Consider the following 17,834-nt stretch of genomic DNA (forward strand, 5'->3'; position numbering starts at 1 on the left):
TTCCCTTGGGAAGGCATCTCTTTTTTATGCACCGTTGCCCTCAAGATTATTACATGTGGGCTAGTACTGTTTATATCATACACATCTGGTTATAATAATAGTATTGACTTAGAAAAAAGGCCTATTGTTCCTTCCGACACGTGTTTCACAACATGCATTATCAAGGCAATGATAAAGCATGACTGCCCTGCCCAACTGCTCACCCTCCTTCTGACACAGGTCATGTGACATGCTACAGACTTTCTGTGCAGCTGCTGAGGCTGCTAGGAATTATTCACCACTGTAAACAAATTCACCATAGTGTGCTTCATCATGACACACAATACATTGTAAAGTAGGTTATTACACTTGTACTGTGTATTGTTTATGCACACACATATTACACTCAGCCCTCTGGGCCCGCTTCCAGCAGCGCACCATGCCCGAGGGCTGGCTACTTGGTAAGTACATTTTCACTTTATATCCATGTATTTGCCTCTATCTATAGTGTAAACTGCAATTGTTTTACATGTAAAAAGTAGGGGAAATTCCATCCTAGTGATGTGCTTATGTAGTGAGTTTTACTATAAATCATGTACATATAAATTATATTTCAGATGGCATGTTGCTAATGGCAACCAGGTTTGGTGACAGGGGGGGTCAAAGTGGACGGGCTCCAGCAATCTAGCTGGCCTGTCAATTACCCTTGTGCCTAGGCTGTCTACTGTTCACCATCTGTGTGTGGCTGAGTCTGACTGTCTCACTGTGTGCCACTGCTGTCTACTGTGTGTACACTCTGCTGCTCAATGCTCAGAGCCATCTACTCTGTGTGTGTGCACGGCCTGGGTCCACAAGCGCACAGCCATACCCGCCACTGGCACTGTGGCTTTAATCACTGGCTCCTGTACTTTTACTGCGCATGCGAGGGTCATCTGTTCTGCGCTCTGTGAATGCCCTGCCTGCTTGTAGTGCTCAGTGTTCTTTTGTGAAAGTTACAAGCTAGCAGCAGCCAGAAGCCAGCAGGAAGCAGCAGCCAGGAGCCAGGCCAGCAGGACTGAGAACGAGAGAAGTACGCACCTGATAGCAGGATTTGGAGCAGCGAAAAGTTAAATGAGGCCTGTGTGGATTTGGGATTAGGTGGGGGGCCCCATAAATATCATTGTACAGGGCCCCAGGATTTCTGTTGCCGGCCCAGAGGGCAACCAATGTAATTGTTCACCTTTTCAACTAGCAAATTATAGCAGATAGGAACCATTATGCTTGCTTAGCCTCTAGCAACATGCCTGGTAAACGTGTAGGTACATTAGATTCTCTTTATGCCGTACAAACGTGTTAGTGTTAAACTGTAAACTACCAATAGAGTAATTATTTATTATTTGTGTAGAGATATTCTCCTAACTTTTATATTCAATAATGTCATGTGTAACCTTACAAACATTTATACACATGGTGCATTAGATTGTATCGCCACAATTATGTTTTGCAGGTGACTGAGGATATGGGTGTCTCCCTTGGCTCATGTCATCTCTGTGTAAGCCACAAGGCCCTTCACAGCACTGCTACAACGATGCACACATGTTGTGGAATGCACCTTTGCGGTGCTGAAATGTCATATTAGGTGTTTGGACTGATCATCTGATACACTGCTTTAACATCCAGCGAATGTAGTCATGCTTGTCCAGGCTTGCTGCATGCTGCATAACATTGCCCTGGGCCAAGGTAATTATGTGGAGGAAGACATTGCAGTCATGCAGGAAGGTGAAGCTACACAGCTTAGGGTAGTTAGGATTACGTGGAGGGGATGTGATTTGCATTGAGCTGATACGGCAGAATGTCTCAGGTTTATAAAATGTAAATATTACAGATGTACATGTAAACGGTGAAACTTTCAATGTCCTCAATGTTTAGGGGATTAACGTCCACCCCCAAAGAAGTTATGCCATATGTGTTGGGTGATTTGATGCATACATGCGGGTAAATATGGTGAACAAAGGTAACATAAAAAAAAATGTAGCAATGGTTTTGGTTGCATGTACTGTATATTCATATAAGTGCTAGTGAAGGGTTAAATTTGGAGCATAATTAAGGCTTTTTAGCCTGGCTCCTGCTATAAACCCCCTTTCCACCTGTGGCAACACCACCCCTGGTTTGGACACTCCTACATGGGGGAGTAGTTGGGGAGCTACTGATTGTAGTGCTGGATACACTGCTGATACTAGAAGGAGCAGGAGCAATTATATTGTGTTTGTGTGCTGAGTTGTATCTGCAGAACACCAAAGCAGTGGTTGGGCCATATTGGATTGGGTTTGGGCATTGACATTTTCATTTAGTGTCCTTAGTGAATCTGTTTGGGCCCTTAAGCCCTGGCTGATTTCTGATAGTCGTGTATACAGAGTGGTAGCCATACGTATTTGTGCACCAGCACTTAGGCGGACAGGGTTAACTACCTTACAGGTTTGTCTGTAATTATTTCTAAGATACATCTGCATGTTGTGCATTTGATGACTTTGGTTTTCCATGAACCCTACCTGCTTGTGTTTGAAGGTGTCTAATGACCTTGCCAGCTCATCTGCAGTAGGGGTTGTAGGGGCTGGTTGGGTAAGTGGGATATGTTGGAGTGGCAGGATGTTTGGTGGCCTTTGTGTGATGGCTGGCTGTGTTGCTTCCTCCACAGGATCCAAAGACTCCACTGTCTCCAGTCTAATTCTGGCTTCATCCTCCAGCATTGGCAGCAGTTGTGGTGGTTGGAGCAGTTGTTGTGATGTCTTAGTAAATATGTTGAAACTGGGAAATAAGGGGGCGTGCCCTGACTAGCAAAGGAGTAGGGTGCACTACTGCGGAGCTCCTGCTTTTCCTTCCCAAAACCAGATAAATACACCCTTCCCATATACAATACCCGGCTTGTTGCTTTGGGTATCAGTAGCTGGGCACCCAGGACCTGAGCTGGTGAGCGCTGCAGAGCAAGGACACCTGGAGACAGGTTCCTGTGGGTTGCGGCCTACCAAGCCCCAGAAGCCGGGACCTCAATTTCACGGCTCTGCCCGCTGCAGGGATCGTCGCCCGGCGGGATCACGGACGGAACTGCTGGTCTCCTGCCTCCAGCCCTGGTCTGGGCTGTGGTCTCCGGCCCCAGAAACTCCATCCCTGCGGGTAATCGGGCTACGGAGAGTGAGGTGAGAGGCTCTTTGAGCCTGCTTGGTAGACGGCGGCGGCCATATTGGTGTCCCAGCGCGGGACCCGGCTCTTAGAGGCTGCTGCCCCTGACACCCCGGAGAGGGCAAAGGTGTACAGCACTCTCCCCCTGTACCCAGGGGGGTTTTGGAGATTGAGAGGCATTGGTGCCCAGGGGACTGGAGGCGCTGGGCTTTCCTGCTTGTGGGGATTTACGGCGGCCATCTTGGGGGAGGCAAGCAGATATCTCCTATGGTACAGGAGATCAGCTTCTACAAGGCCCAGGGTGTAAGAGAGCATCTGCCAGTCACACCTGCATGCTGTACATCACCAGCCTGTGTATACACCCTCAGACCTGGAAAGCATTTGCGGCAGCATAAATAGTGTTCTCTATAGTTCCTACCTGTATGCAGACCTCCAGACTTTATATTACGCCTCTGGGACCCTGCCCTCCTTAGGCGAACTACTACGACCAGTCCTTATTAAATATTGCTTTGTTAGGGGACCTATCTCTTTTCACTGTCGCTATGTAATAATGGTGTACATGGGCCCCTGACTCCCTCCACCCCGTGACTCACAGATCAATGTGTACCCTGTTCTGACCAATTCATGAGAACCTTCTCATGTAAACTAACCCCTTAAAGCTTTTAAGATATCATCTCTGCTGTTGGAGTATTGCTCTGGGGCTTCTTCCCTACCTTAACCCCTTTCACAGATGCCGTCGAAACGAAACAAAGTCTCAAAAGCGGTCTCACAAGTGGCTTTTTTCAACCGTCACCGCGACGCGCTGTGAGTCAGAAGTCTCTTGACGCAATTTCTGCAGCAAGCTCTACACCCCCCTCATCGTCGGGTTCCCCCATGCCTTCTCAACCCTCGGTACCAAGCCTCACAGAGACACCCGCCATTGATGACAATGCGGCCCTCACTGTTGGCACTATAAAGCTTCTTCTAACGCAATTCAAAGAGGAGATGACAACAGAATTTCGCACTGCCTTTCAAACCTGTCAGCGCTCAATTGATGATCTGGGGAAAGAATGAATAATCTGGAGAACAAAATGGGGGAGGTCGTAGGCTCGTATAACGGCCTGATCGACTCGCATGCTGCCCTAGAGGAGGAGGTTGCTGCGCTACGGGAGAAACTAACAGACCAGGAGGATAGATCCCGTAGAAATAATCTCAAGCTACGTGGAGTCCCGGAAAACATATCTAACAGCAGCCTCCATGACTACACTATGGACATATTTAAGAAGCTCCTGCCAATGGTCTCTGCTAATGACCTTTTGATCGACCGAATTCATAGGCTACCTAAGAAGAGGGGAGCCCCTGAGGGTACTCCAAGAGATGTGCTTATGCACATTCATTATTTCCACATAAAGGAGGCCCTACTTAAAGCTGCCAGTCCGTCATCAAACACAGCAGGGGCTTTGGGTTCCCTCCAACTCTTTGGGGACCTGTCCAGGGCCACATTGGCGAAAAAACATACCTTCCAACCACTGACTGCTGCGCTTCGTAAAGCTAATATTCTATACAGATGGGGGTTCCCCACGAAACTACTCATGGCCCGAGGGGGTTCCACTATCACAATAACAAATGTGGAGAAAGGCATGAAACTGATCTCCAAATGGAACCTGTTGGATGTCCAATCTGTGCCCTCTCCTGACCATCGAATCCAGCAGGACTGGTCTACGGTGGAGTAATGGGTTCAAAAGGGACCTTCGGTTTCCCTCCTCTCCACTGAGACTCTAACTCCACTAATACTATAGTTTAGAATTGCTCTGAAGCATGCATTGTTACGTTTACTCGTTACTGTGCCTCTCTGCATTCCCTGTGTGCCGCAATTTGATTGGCAGGAGTAGATTTATCTAAAGTCCCATGTTAACTCTTTAATATTTCAACTAGATATGTTTATGATGTGTGGAGCTATAGAGTCATTGTATGTCGCTCACTAGGTTCCCGTTGTTATTGGTTATGAGGGACAAAGCTACTACTCCTTGTTATTATTCCTTTAGTTTAGTTTTTTTTTGTGGTTACGATATTAGTGAGTTGCGGGGTGGGTGGCCACTACCCCCCACATGGAAATGTCAACTGAGGCACTGGTTTACAGGTGTCTCCTCTCGGCTCTGTTTAGAGCTGCTGTTTATGTGTTTCTGTCCTTTACCCAGTGTGTCTTGTGTTTCCCCCCTCCGAATGCTCCCCAGAGACGCGTTGATTTTCATTGCTGTAATGTATATATATATATATATTGCTTTATACAATAACGTCTTCCCTAGCTGATTGATGGTAAATATTATTTCTCTTAATGTTAAGGGATTAAATTCCCCTCAGAAACGTAGAATGGCATTAAATTCCTTTTTCAAGTGGAAAGCTGACATTGTTGCAATTCAGGAGACCCACTTTGCAAAGTCTGCACCCCCAAAAAATTTTGATAATAGATTCCCTCATTGTTTTACAGCCAACAACCCACAAAAAAAAGCAGACGTGGCAATTTTGGTCTCTAACCATTGCTCACTATCAGTCGATAGTTAATATGCTGATCCTGAATGTAGATACATTATGCTAGTTGGTAAACTTGAAGATATCGAGGTCACTATAGTGTCATGTTATGCCCCGAATTCTAAGCAAATAGCTCTCTGTAAGAAACTGTGTACACTAATTGGGAGACATGCCAAGGGCGCCATTATGTTATTGGGAGATTTTAATCTGGTCCCACTATTAATAGGTCTAGTTCCACAAAGGGACGCTCTTCCTACCCCCACTCTCAATCCTCTACCTTTCGACAACTACTTGCTGAATATGATCTTTATGATGCACGGAGGGTAAAAAATCCCTCAGTTCGAGATTATTCCTTTTTTTCACACCTCCATCAATCCTACTCTAGAATTGATCTAGCTCTAATGGATAAGTGGTCACTAGCCTCTATTGTTAAAGCTCGTCTACTACCTATGTCCTGGTCAGACCACTACCCCTTGTTAATTAAATGGGACTTAGGCTCTCCCAGAGTCTCTCCAAGCCCTTGGAGGCTGGGAAACTTTGCACTATCCAACCCTGAGTCATGCCGAGCAATACAGGAGTCCTTGGTTGCGTACAATTCTTATAATAAGCCAGAGGATACAGATGTATTCAATCATGGGTGCTCTCTGAAAGCTGTAATCCGGGGTTCTGCCATCCAAGCTGCAGCTAGGTTGAAACGGGTGCACCTGGCAGAAGTGCGCAAATTGGAAGCTGATGCGACTAAGAATGAGGCTGCATATAAGGCGAACCCTGGGGACCAGCAAACCTACAGCCTGCTCCTTAGAATCAGGGAGAAACTAAATTAATTTGCTCTCAGGGAGGTGCAGAGGTACCTCTTTCGCCTAAACCAGAGATTTTACACCCTAGGAAATAAAGCGGGGCATTTGTTTGCTAGGAAATTGAGGGGCCGACGGGCCAAAGCTAGAGTCCATAATGTTTATAATTCCGCTGGTGCCAAGGTATCGGATCCAGTTCACATTGCTAATGCCTTCGCTGATTATTACTCTAAATTATATAATCTTAAGGGTGATTCTAATACCCCTCAACCGCTCCCCTTCGACAATAATGCTTTTTTAGAGAGTGTATCCCTCCCTAGGATAGATGCTGGGATCTGCCAAGCCTTGTGCGCCCACTGGACTATCGCTGAAGTGGAGGCTGTCATTGATTCTATGCCCAAAGATAAAGCCCCTGGACCAGATGGGTACCCATCTAACTTCTATAAGCGCTTCAAGATGATCTTAGCTCCGATCTTACTAAATGTCTTTAACGAAGCTTCCAGCGTTGGTAATTTTCCCAAAGAGATGCTTGAGGCGCGTAGTTACTGTCCCAAAACCGGGCAAACCTACCTCATCTGTCCATAATTTTCGCCCTATTGCTTTATTAAACACCGACTTAAAACTATATGCTAAGATGGTAGCAAATCATTTGTTTCCCTCTCTGATAGCAGCGGATCAGGTTGGCTTTGTGCCAGGCAGGCAGGCCCCAGATAATACTCGTAGAGTCTTTAATATCATAGAGAGTTTTGCCTCGAGTAAGACCCCTTTGTTGCTCCTGTCTTTAGATGCCGAAAAGGCTTTTGACAGGCTCCACTGGGGATATCTCCGAGCCGTACTGCATAAATTTGGGTTTGATGGTAGATTTATAGATGCTATATTTGCCTTATACTCTTCTCCTTCTGCAAAGGTGTTTGTCAATGGTTGCATCTCCACTGGATTCAATATCCCTAATAGTACCAGACAGGGATGCCCTCTATCCCCACTTATGTTTGTTTTAGCCATAGAACCGCTTGCTGTGAAAATTAGATCCTCACAGGCCATTAGTGGACCCATGTTAGGAGATATGTCACACAAAATTAGCCTCTTCGCTGATGATGTTCTATTATGTCTTCTACAACCAGAAGACTCTCTCCCAGAATTACATAAGGTATTACAAGAATACTCCCATGTATCTTATTATAAATTAAATACTTCTAAGACAGAAGCACTCCCTATCAATATTCACCAGACATCAATTAAATTGTTAAAGGACCAATATCGTTATGCTTGGCAGCTGAGATCCTTTAAGTATTTGGGGGTCCAGGTTACCGGGGATAGTGATGTGTTCAACTGTAACTTTGCACCCCTATTGAGAGCATTTGAAAAACTGGTATATGAATGGCGTCTACATGAAGTCTCCTGGCTGGGTCGTATTGCCGCCTCTAAAATGATTTTGCTGCCTAAGATCTTATACTTGTTTAGAGCTATCCCTAGAATGCTTCCAAAATTGTTCATTTCAAATTATAATAAACTATTTGCTCAATATATTTGGAAAGGAACTAAGCCCCGCATATCTAAATCAGTGCTATCCTTACCGAAGGAATTTGGCGGAGTGGCCTATCCAGATTTAAGCTCTTACCAAGCAGCCTGCTTGCTCAGTCAAGCCAGAGACTGGTTTGTTACTGAAGCTCCTAAACCATGGATAGTCATAGAAGAGGCTTTTTTACCAAATATTCGGCTCTCAGAATTGTTCTGGTTGCCTCCCCAGGTAGTGCCAAGTTGGTCCGGTCTGGGAGTAGCTATCAGAGATACTCTGTCGGTCTGGCATAGGTTAATCTCAGAAGATGATTCCATCTCCCTACCTAACCCAGAACTGTCCCTCCTAACAGTGGCTGGTCTCATACCAGACCTGAGACTAGATAGCTGGCATTCGGCAGGTATTACCGCGTTGAAAAAGATCTGCCCCTCAGGCACTCTCCAGCCCTTCTTAGAGATACAGAAGGAATATAATATTCCTAAGCAGGATTTCTATAAATATCTGCAACTGCGTCACTGGTTGTCATCTCTCCCAGACGGGCCTAAATTACCCTCTCCCCTCCATAGGATCTGGTCTAGCAGATTGACGTCTCCGGCACACAGAGGTGGGGTCTCCTCCTGGTATAAGTGTGGGATACCCACAATACTTTTTCTTTGCACCAAAGGGGAAAACCATACAAGCTCATCATCAGACCACCAGCACGAAGGTGACTCCAGATAAAGTGGGATCACGAGAGTTGATTCAGCACCATCCACTGGGAGACCGGAGGAACTACAGGTGGCAGCTGTAAGGTACCCCGAATACAAAAATTGTCTGGCCAGACATAAAAACCTGGACAGTTATTCCACTAATCCATCAAACAAGACTGTTACTAAAACCAGCATTCTAACCAACTAATACACTAATCTGACTGTGACTAATTCAAGGGAAGCAAATTGTATTTGGTTTTAAATACCCACTAATCAGACACGACCGGTTGTGCTAATAATTTTATTTAACCCCCCCCCTTGTTTTACTAATTCTTATAATTGTATTGTGAATTTGTGTATTTTTTATTAGTGCATAAATAAATTGCATGTGTTCCCCTTTATTGCGCAGTGCTATTCTTTTTGTTTCTCCTGGTATAAGTACCTGGTCAGTAGGGGCAAAAAGGGCAAATTAAAAGCCCAGATTAGGTGGGAGTCTGATCTATCTAGAACTTTGGAGGAGGAGGAGTGGGAGGAGGAGTGGGATAGGATCTCCAATTCCTGTTTTCTGAACACCAGTCATTGTGAAATGTTCTACAAACTTTGCCACAGGGCGTACTTTACTCCACAGCGGCTGCATAAGATCTGGCCTTCAACTTCGCGGCTCTGTTGGAGGGGTTGTGGCCAAGGCGGTTCAATCCTCCATATTTTCTGGAACTGTCCTGTGTTGCGCCCGCTGTGGGGGGAAGTGTTCTCTCTTATTGAGAGAGTGTTGGGGACAAGAGTGCCTGAGGACCCTATTACTGCTCTGTTTCATTACACGGTTCTAGTACCACGGGAGGACAACTACATACTAGGTCAAATTCTGATCGCCACTAAAGCAGCCATTGGACAATGCTGGAGATCTGCTTTAATTCCTAATATTCACCATATTATCAACAAAATACATAAACACTTCCTTTTTGAAACAATGGACTGCACTTACACACCCTCAGCCACTTCGATTCACTTTAAATGGATAACATGGGGAGACTATAGAGATAAACAACACGCATCTCTCGCATCCCCCCTTGTGTTGAATCACTGACACCTTTATTACCTGCATAATGGGGATATGCTTGTATACAGGATACAAATGGTACCTTGTTTCTTGACTTATACTCGCCTCTGGGAACTGTTACCCCCCTCCCCTACCCTGTGTCTGACCCTTATGTGTCACTGTCCTTGTCGTGTATTGTCTGCCCCCTTCCCAAATTACCTTGTTATTATATACTCAAGTCAGGTGGAATGTTAGCTGCACAGGATACAGGTTACATTTAATTATCGTATGTTTAATCTGTATTGACCATTTCTGTGTTTTAATTCGTACCTCGGTAATATATAAATGTAAACTCTTCTATTTGACTTAATAAAAAATTATTTGGAAACTGTTATTATTGCGCAATAATATGAATACTAATCTAAGTGCACTAGTCTCTGTCTATACTGCTGAAGGAATAAGCGCTTGTCTTTCTTCTTCCTGCTTATAGAATTAATCAGATGCTCAAGTACAAAGGGGCTTTACAAATTAGAAGTCTCCACGGTGTGTTCCAAGTAACTACTTGGAATCCTTTACTTGGCCAAATTGCAACAAAATATTTGTAATCCCAAAGTGTAGCAAGTAATGACAAAGTAACTTGTCAAGATTCAACAATTGTATCCACTTAGGTAATTCTTCTTACATAAAGTCTGCTTTTCTGCTGAATATGTGCTAGCTGCTAGTATTCCTATAGAACGCACTGTGCTGCCTGAATATGTGACAATTAATCTCTCTTATACGGTAGAATACTTAGATGCTACAACCACTGCATTCCTGAAGTAACTTCCACTGAAAGGTCTAAGCTGACGGTTCTTCATTTAATGAACTATAATGTCTGCAACCATGTACTGTATACTACGTCTTTCTTCCCAGCTGTATTGTAGTGAAATTGAAATATAGTGACAAAGAAGTAAAGAGGGTCTGAATGCTGCGATAATCCTTTACTCTATTCCTGTCAACTGGCTTCCTAAGTGTTCACTCGGACTGACCTTACTTAGTTGGCCAACACTGTAATTCTTCAGACTATATATCAGCTGTATACTATATCTCGCTCCAAGGATACTATTTGCTGCATCAACTTGTATACAGTTTGCTGCAGTCTGGTCGCTTAGGAAACACTGTGCTGAAAGGATGACTCTCACTTAGTCCCTGTGAAGTGTTTGTGAAATATTCCTTCTAGAGTCACTGCTTCCCTGAAATACTTTACACCTTCTGCAGCATTAGAATAATGTATAGTTGTAGAATATTAATAAATGACTGAATAATGCGAGGCTCCTTCACTCTTTTCCCTGTCAGATTGCCTTGCTAAGGATTAACATTGGCTGCTCAGTAGTAGTGGGCAATTATCTCCAAGACATACTGTATCCTGATCAGGGGTTCAATAATATACAGTACTTTTTGTTAATTGCACTGGGATATGTGCTGGGCGGGCTGTCACACTGTAGCCTGACTGTAGTGGGGCTGTACGGGACTCACCCCTCCCCTTGTCTCCATAGGCGGTACCTCTCTGCAGGACACGGCTTTCTCTGCTGTCACCCCGCCTCAGATGCCGTCCAGGACCGTCCCTCAGGTCCTGCGTCACCGATGAACCTCCGCCTTCCTCCACGTACCTCCGGCTGGCCGTCCGTCCTCTCACGCCGCCCGGGAACGTCCCTCACTGCAGACCGGCCTCTTCAGGTGGACGCCGCCTCTTCTCTCCTGACGCGGCTTCCGGGACCTCGTCACTATGTCCCCGCTGCTGGACCGTCACCGCCGCCTGTCAGCACCGAGCACCGGAGCAGCCGGGCGCTCTCCTGCACACTGCACAGCCTCCGGTAAGACCCTACAGGCACTTCCCCAGCACCGCTCTCCGACCTGCCTGCTGCGCAGCTCTGCTGTCCACACTTCCCTCAGGAGCACTCCTCACAAAAACGGCTGTCACTCCTTTATAACTTTCTCCTCGCGCTGGGCACCCTTTCCCGCTCTGCTCTCGTGCCCCATAACTTTATTAAGCAGGGCTGTGTTACTGTTTATTTCTCCCCTCCGTGTAAGGCATTTGAATTTGCCCTGTGAGTCTCTGTATCTGGCTGGTCCAGTCCAATCCCTCCTGGGGGGGTTGTGTGGTAAAAAACAAACTAAGAACGGTGTTGTTTTTCATAAAAGTCTATCTTGCCTTCTGTGAAGGCATCTATCTGTCTATGAAAATGTCCATTAGTCCTTTAATACCCCCTATGGGGGATGGTACATGTTTAACATATCAACAGTATATTATATTCAGGCTCTACAGTAAGGTGTCATATACCTACAATATGATTTAACATTATGCCAACACAGTATCATTAGTACAGGATATTACACTTTTACATCCCCATATTATTTATCATGATCTGATTTATAATTATATTGATGGGGTACCGCAAAAAAGATACACCATATGACATTTTCAGGGGTGTGTATCGTATTGTCGACCCCACTTAGGTCGACCATTATTATGTCAACACCGTTAGGTCAACAGGCAACTAAGTTGACATGGGTGAAGGGCGACAGGGGTCTAGGTCGACATGGTTCTAGGTTGACATTTACATTAGGTCGACATTGTCTTTTTCACTTTTTTTTACCGGATTGTCGACACAGACACAGGTGGAAGTCAGCCGCAGCCCCTCGCATCGCTCTCTTCGCTCGCAATGCTTCAGCACACTATTTCATTCTCCCACCATACCCTAGCGGATGGTAGGGCATGAAATACTGCCTGTCGGCACATGTCGGCTTAAAAAAAAACAGTGAAAAAACCCATGTCGACCTCGTGACCTGTTGACCAAACCGATGTCGACATAATGCAAATGTTGACCTAGAACCATGTTGACTTAGTACCATGTTGACCTAGACCCTTGTCGCCATTCATCCATGTAGACCTAGACACCTGTTAACCATGTTGCTTGTCGACCCAATGGTGTCGACCTAATGACTGTCAACCTAGGTGGGGTCGACAATATGACCGTTTCCCTTTTTCAGACGCTAATTCACATTCCATTAAATAGTAAAATTCTACACCAAAAAAAAAAAAATCAATTTAAAAAAATGTGATAAGGTGCGATTTCTGAACCTTACTAAAAATCGCATCCCAATAAATGTCACCCTTGAATTTTTACGCACTTTCCAAAATCGCACATTATCGTCCCCCCCCCTCCTGAGCATAATCAGCCCAGAGGAAAGTGGGACAGTTAGGAGGATTGCCATCTCGGTGATTCAAGGGAACTTGAGAAACAGTGACAAGATACAGAGCATACAAATTAATGTCTAGTGTGAATTTTCTGATGTCTAACTAGATGATTCTTACGTGCAAAACACTTGCTGCATTCTGAGCAACTAAATGGTTTCCCTCCTGTGTGACTCCTTTGATGTATAATCAGGTCATACTTATGTGTAAAACACTTGCTGCATTCAGAGCATTTAAATGGTTTTTCTCCTGTGTGAATCTTGTGATGCTTAACAAGGTTGCTGCTCTGGGAAAAACACTTGCTACATTCAGAACATTTAAATGGTTTCTCCCCTGTGTGACTCCTCTGATGTATAATCAGGTCAGATTTCTGTGTAAAACACTTGCTGCATTCAGAGCATTTAAATGGTTTCTCTCCTGTGTGACACCTCTGATGTCTGAGAAGATCTGATTTACATGTAAAGCGTTTGTCACACTCAGAGCACAGATGTGGTCTCACTCCTGTGTGACTCCTCTGATGTCTGAGAAGCTGTGAGTTACATGTAAAGCGTTTGTCACACTCAGAGCACAGATGTGGTCTCACTCCTGTGTGACTCCTCTGATGTCTAAGAAGCCGTGAGTTACATGTAAAGCGTTTGTCACACTCAGAGCACAGATATGGTCTCTCTCCTGTGTGACCCCTCTGATGTCTGTGAAGATGTGATTTACTTGTAAAGCATCCGTCACACTCAGAGCACAGATGTGGTCTCTCTCCTGTGTGACTCCTCTGATGTCTGAGAAGATGTGATTTACATGTAAAGCGTTTGTCACACTCAGAGCAGCAGAGATGTGGTCTCTCTCCTGTGTGACTCCTCTGATGTGTGAGAAGCTGTGATTTATATGTAAAGCGTTTGTCACACTCAGAGCAGAGATGTGGTCTCTCTCCTGTGTGACTCCTCTGATGTGTGAGAAGCTGTGATTTATATGTAAAGCATTTGTCACACTCAGAGCACAGATGTGGTATCTCTTCTGTCAGACTCATCATGTAATAGATCAAAACAAATTAGCTGGGGAAGGTTTCTACTATACAATCCTCCAGAGGTGTAATATATGATGTCTGTAGGTGGATTTATCTGTGTTGCTTTCCAAAATGTCTTCCAAATGAAAATCCAATTACTTATTTGTCCTGCAGGAAAAAAAATAGCTGTAGGTAACTGAGGTAATTCTACTATTACAGTAATAGTGTTACTTTATATATTGAACATGGTGTGTGTGTGTGTGTGTGTGTGTGTGTATGTGTGTGTATATAAAAGTACAAAAGTGTGTGCCTGCACACCTCCCAACTTCTGGTGGCTCGGAAGAGGGCCAGTCATGCAGCAAAGCCGGAAAAGAGGCATGGTCTATGAAAAGGGGGCATGGCCTTGCAGAGATGCTGTGGCCTCAGACCACACCCCCAGGTTTTGCCCTCTGCATTGCTGTTGTCTCACCAGCCAGAAGGGAATAGATGCTGTGAGCTTGCAAGCTGGTAGGATTCCCAACTGCCCCCCACTCCCCACTACTGCCCCGGGAGGGATGTGAGACTGTCCCCAAACAACTGTACGGTCCAGCAAAAAATGGGACAGTTGGGAGGTATGTGTCTGTATATATAGATATGTGCATGTACAGAAACCCCCCATGAAAATCCTGTGTTTGCCCCTGACAGCAATCACCTGCATTAAGCCGTTGTTACACAAATCCTTAATTTTATGAAAGGCAGAGTCAGTGCCTCCTGATCCTTCTGCCCTAGGCAGCTGCCTACTTGTAAACCCAGCCCTGAGTAAATCAGAAACTGACTTTGTGCCAGAGTCTACAGCACATGTGCCAGTCTCCAGGAACATGGCTGCTGCTTCTTGTACTGGGAGACTTCTCTATAGTGTATATATCTGTGTATACAGCTGCTGCACAATTCCCCAAGTGCTGTGATCTGGTGCTGCAGCAGTAATATGGGACATTGGAGAAGTAAGTGTTATACATGTGGGCAGGGGGTGCAAGGTTATTATCTAACATCAGGGCCGGTGCAAGCTTTCCCCCCGCCCTAGGCAAATCCGCCGCCCAATGCCCGCCCCCACGCGCGCTCCGAGGGGGGGTGCAAGCGAGCGAAACTGCGGCAGGCCGCGCTCCGGGAGGAGGGGGGTTCGGGAGATACTGCAGCCGGCGCTTAGGGGGGATTGCGGGTGATACTGCAACGGGCGCCTGTGCTCCGGAGGGGGGGGGGAGGATAGCGTTGATTCACGGGCGAGATGGGGGAGGGAGAGGGCAGCCCACTGTCTTACCTGCTCCCAGCTTTCTATGGTACCTCTCCTCTGCGGCTCATTACCGCCCTCCAGTGGCCGGTGCCCTAGGCAAATGCCTAGCTCTGCCTAGTGGTGGCGCCGGCCCTGTCTAACATTATGCAACAACTAAGTTATCCCAGCTGCTACATATCTGGCTCATACTTACATTCATTTCCCTAATTCTTCATAAATATCTACTACTATAGGATAATGTGGAATCATATGTTGTACAGTGTAATATCTAGTTATTGTTAAATACAATATTAACAGATGAAATATAGAACAAATATAGAACACAGTAGTACTGTATATAGTAATAGTAGTATATCCTTTCATATACAATTCTATGGTAATTCTATGTAACCATTCGTAAGGTAAAACAATTTCAGTATATATAACAAAAGAATATCTACAGAGGTTTGTTCATGTATCAGTATATTATCATGTATAATATAATTACCTTACTCTGGGGATCCTTCCTCTGTCTCTCTCTTACTCCTCCGTCCTCCCAGCTTTCCAACCAGTAACTGATCCAGCAGCTCCTCCATCAACTCCCAGTGGCCTGATACAGCCTATTTATAGTCACTCCTCCCCATCTCTCCCCAGTAGTTCCCAGGATGCCCTGCAGGAATTCTCACACTGAGAGGTGACATGTAAATTAGGGTCACATAACATTAGTATACAGTCATTCACCACAGCAGCTCCTCCTGCCCAGCTCCTTGTCTTGTAAATGAGGTGTAAATATTCCTGAAGTCACTTACTACAATGGGAAATGCTAATTACACCCTGGCAGGGTGACACCTTGTATTGTAATTAGATCACAGCAGCCTCTGGCCTCCTGTTATGTCACCAATGGGACCTTTTGTTTAGGAGTCACCCATTGTCCACAGTCAGGAGAAAGTCCTGTCCTGCATATTATCAATAGGAACCTTACAATGATTCAATGCTTAACTATAACAGAAATAGATGTACTTGGTGAGATTTAATGATGTGTGATATTGTGACTTTTGCGATAATGGGGGACATTTACCAAAATGGATTCGTAGAAAAAAGGTGTATTCGTAGGGAGAAATACACCTTTTTTTACGAATTTGTATTTTCGGGATTTACAATCCCAAAAATACAACAATTCGTAGTCCTAAAAATGGAACATTTGTATTTGTATTTACAAATACGAATGTCCTACACCATCGATAGGATACGACAGAAATCACCATTCAAAAGAATGGTGGTTCCTGATGTACTAAGCAGCCGTACTGATAATACGGCTGCTTAGTGGTGTAAAACAGGCATGCAAATACGACAGGAAAATAGAACACCATTTTCCTGTTCTATTTGCTTTAAGCCTGCACGGATCAGTCAGATCCGTGCAGGCTTCAGTGTAAAAAAATAGAAAAATAAAATAAAAAATAAAAAAAACGGCGTGGGGTCCCCCCCACAGCCGAAACCAGCACCAGGCTGAAGGAGCCGGGGGCGGTAATTAAAAATCAGGGAACCCGACAAATAGGGGTTCCCCGATTTTTAACAACCAGCCCCAGGCTCCAGGTCCGGGGCTGGTTCCCAAAATACGGGGGACAAAATGACTAGGGGTCCCCCGTATTTTAAGAACCAGCCCCAGGCACAACCAGCCAGCAGGGTAATGCCACAGCCGGGGGGAGACTTTTTATACAAGTCCCCCCGGCCAAAGCATTCATCCCTACCGACCAGTCAGCCTGGCCAGGGGCCCTGGGGGAGTGGGGACCCCCCCAATGAAGGGGTCCCCCCCCTCCAGGACTTACCTGACCAGGCTGAAGCCTGGTACTGTCCCCAATGCCCCTGGGCGGTGGGCATCGGGCTGATTAAGTGTAAAAAAAAAGATGAAACTATTGTTTTTTACTGTGGCACTACAAGTGCCAGCAAGCCTCCCCAGCAAGCTGGGACTTGGAGAACCACAAGTCCCAGCCTGCTGGGCATTAAAGGGCCCACTGGCACTTGTAGTTCCACAGTTAAAAAAATAGTACAATAAACACACTGACACAATGGAAATAAAAGTTTAATACATACATTACACACATACAGATACTTACCTTTCTTGATCCCGTAGGTAGCCCTGGTCCTGATGTCCTGTGTCGTCCTCCAGGTCCATGTCGGCTGTCTGCGTCGTCCTCCAGGTCCATGTCGACGGTCCGTGTCGTCCTCCAGGTCCATGGCGGTGTCAGGGTCAGAAGAAATCCATGTTGGAGCTGTGGAAGGAAATCCTACTCACCTGGTCCTGCACTGAAGAAGTCTTCTCTTGGTCCGCCGTAGTCCAGGTAATCTTTAAGCTGCCGGCGCTCCCCGCTGTCTCCGCATCACGCTGAGGAGAGATGTTTCCTCCTCGGCGTCTGCACTAAGAATGAATTCTGGCCAATCAGGAGCCGCCTAGCGGCCCAGCAGCTCCTCCATCAACTCCCAGTGGCCTGATACAGCCTATTTATAGTCACTCCTCCCCATCTCTCCCCAGTAGTTCCCAGGATGCCCTGCAGGAATTCTCACACTGAGAGGTGACATGTAAATTAGGGTCACATAACATTAGTATACAGTCATTCACCACAGCAGCTCCTCCTGCCCAGCTCCTTGTCTTGTAAATGAGGTGTAAATATTCCTTAAGT

The 17,834-nt window shown here is 45.6% G+C and overlaps 1 protein-coding gene across 1 annotated transcript in view; it reads right to left on the reverse strand.

The window, feature by feature from the left end:
- The window catches only part of LOC146073320 (uncharacterized), a 47,092-nt gene extending 33,158 nt beyond the window's left edge, over positions 1 to 13,934 (reverse strand). Inside the window, exon 1 of the mRNA XM_083180498.1 lies at positions 12,997 to 13,934. Within this exon, the coding sequence (XP_083036624.1) occupies positions 12,997 to 13,934 (938 nt within the window). The remainder of the gene's footprint in view (positions 1 to 12,996) is intronic.
- Positions 13,935 to 17,834: the final 3,900 nt, after the last annotated feature.

Source organism: Crinia signifera, chromosome 4, assembly GCF_055691185.1.
Source record: "Crinia signifera chromosome 4, ASM5569118v1, whole genome shotgun sequence".
Lineage (NCBI taxonomy): Eukaryota > Metazoa > Chordata > Amphibia > Anura > Myobatrachidae > Crinia > Crinia signifera.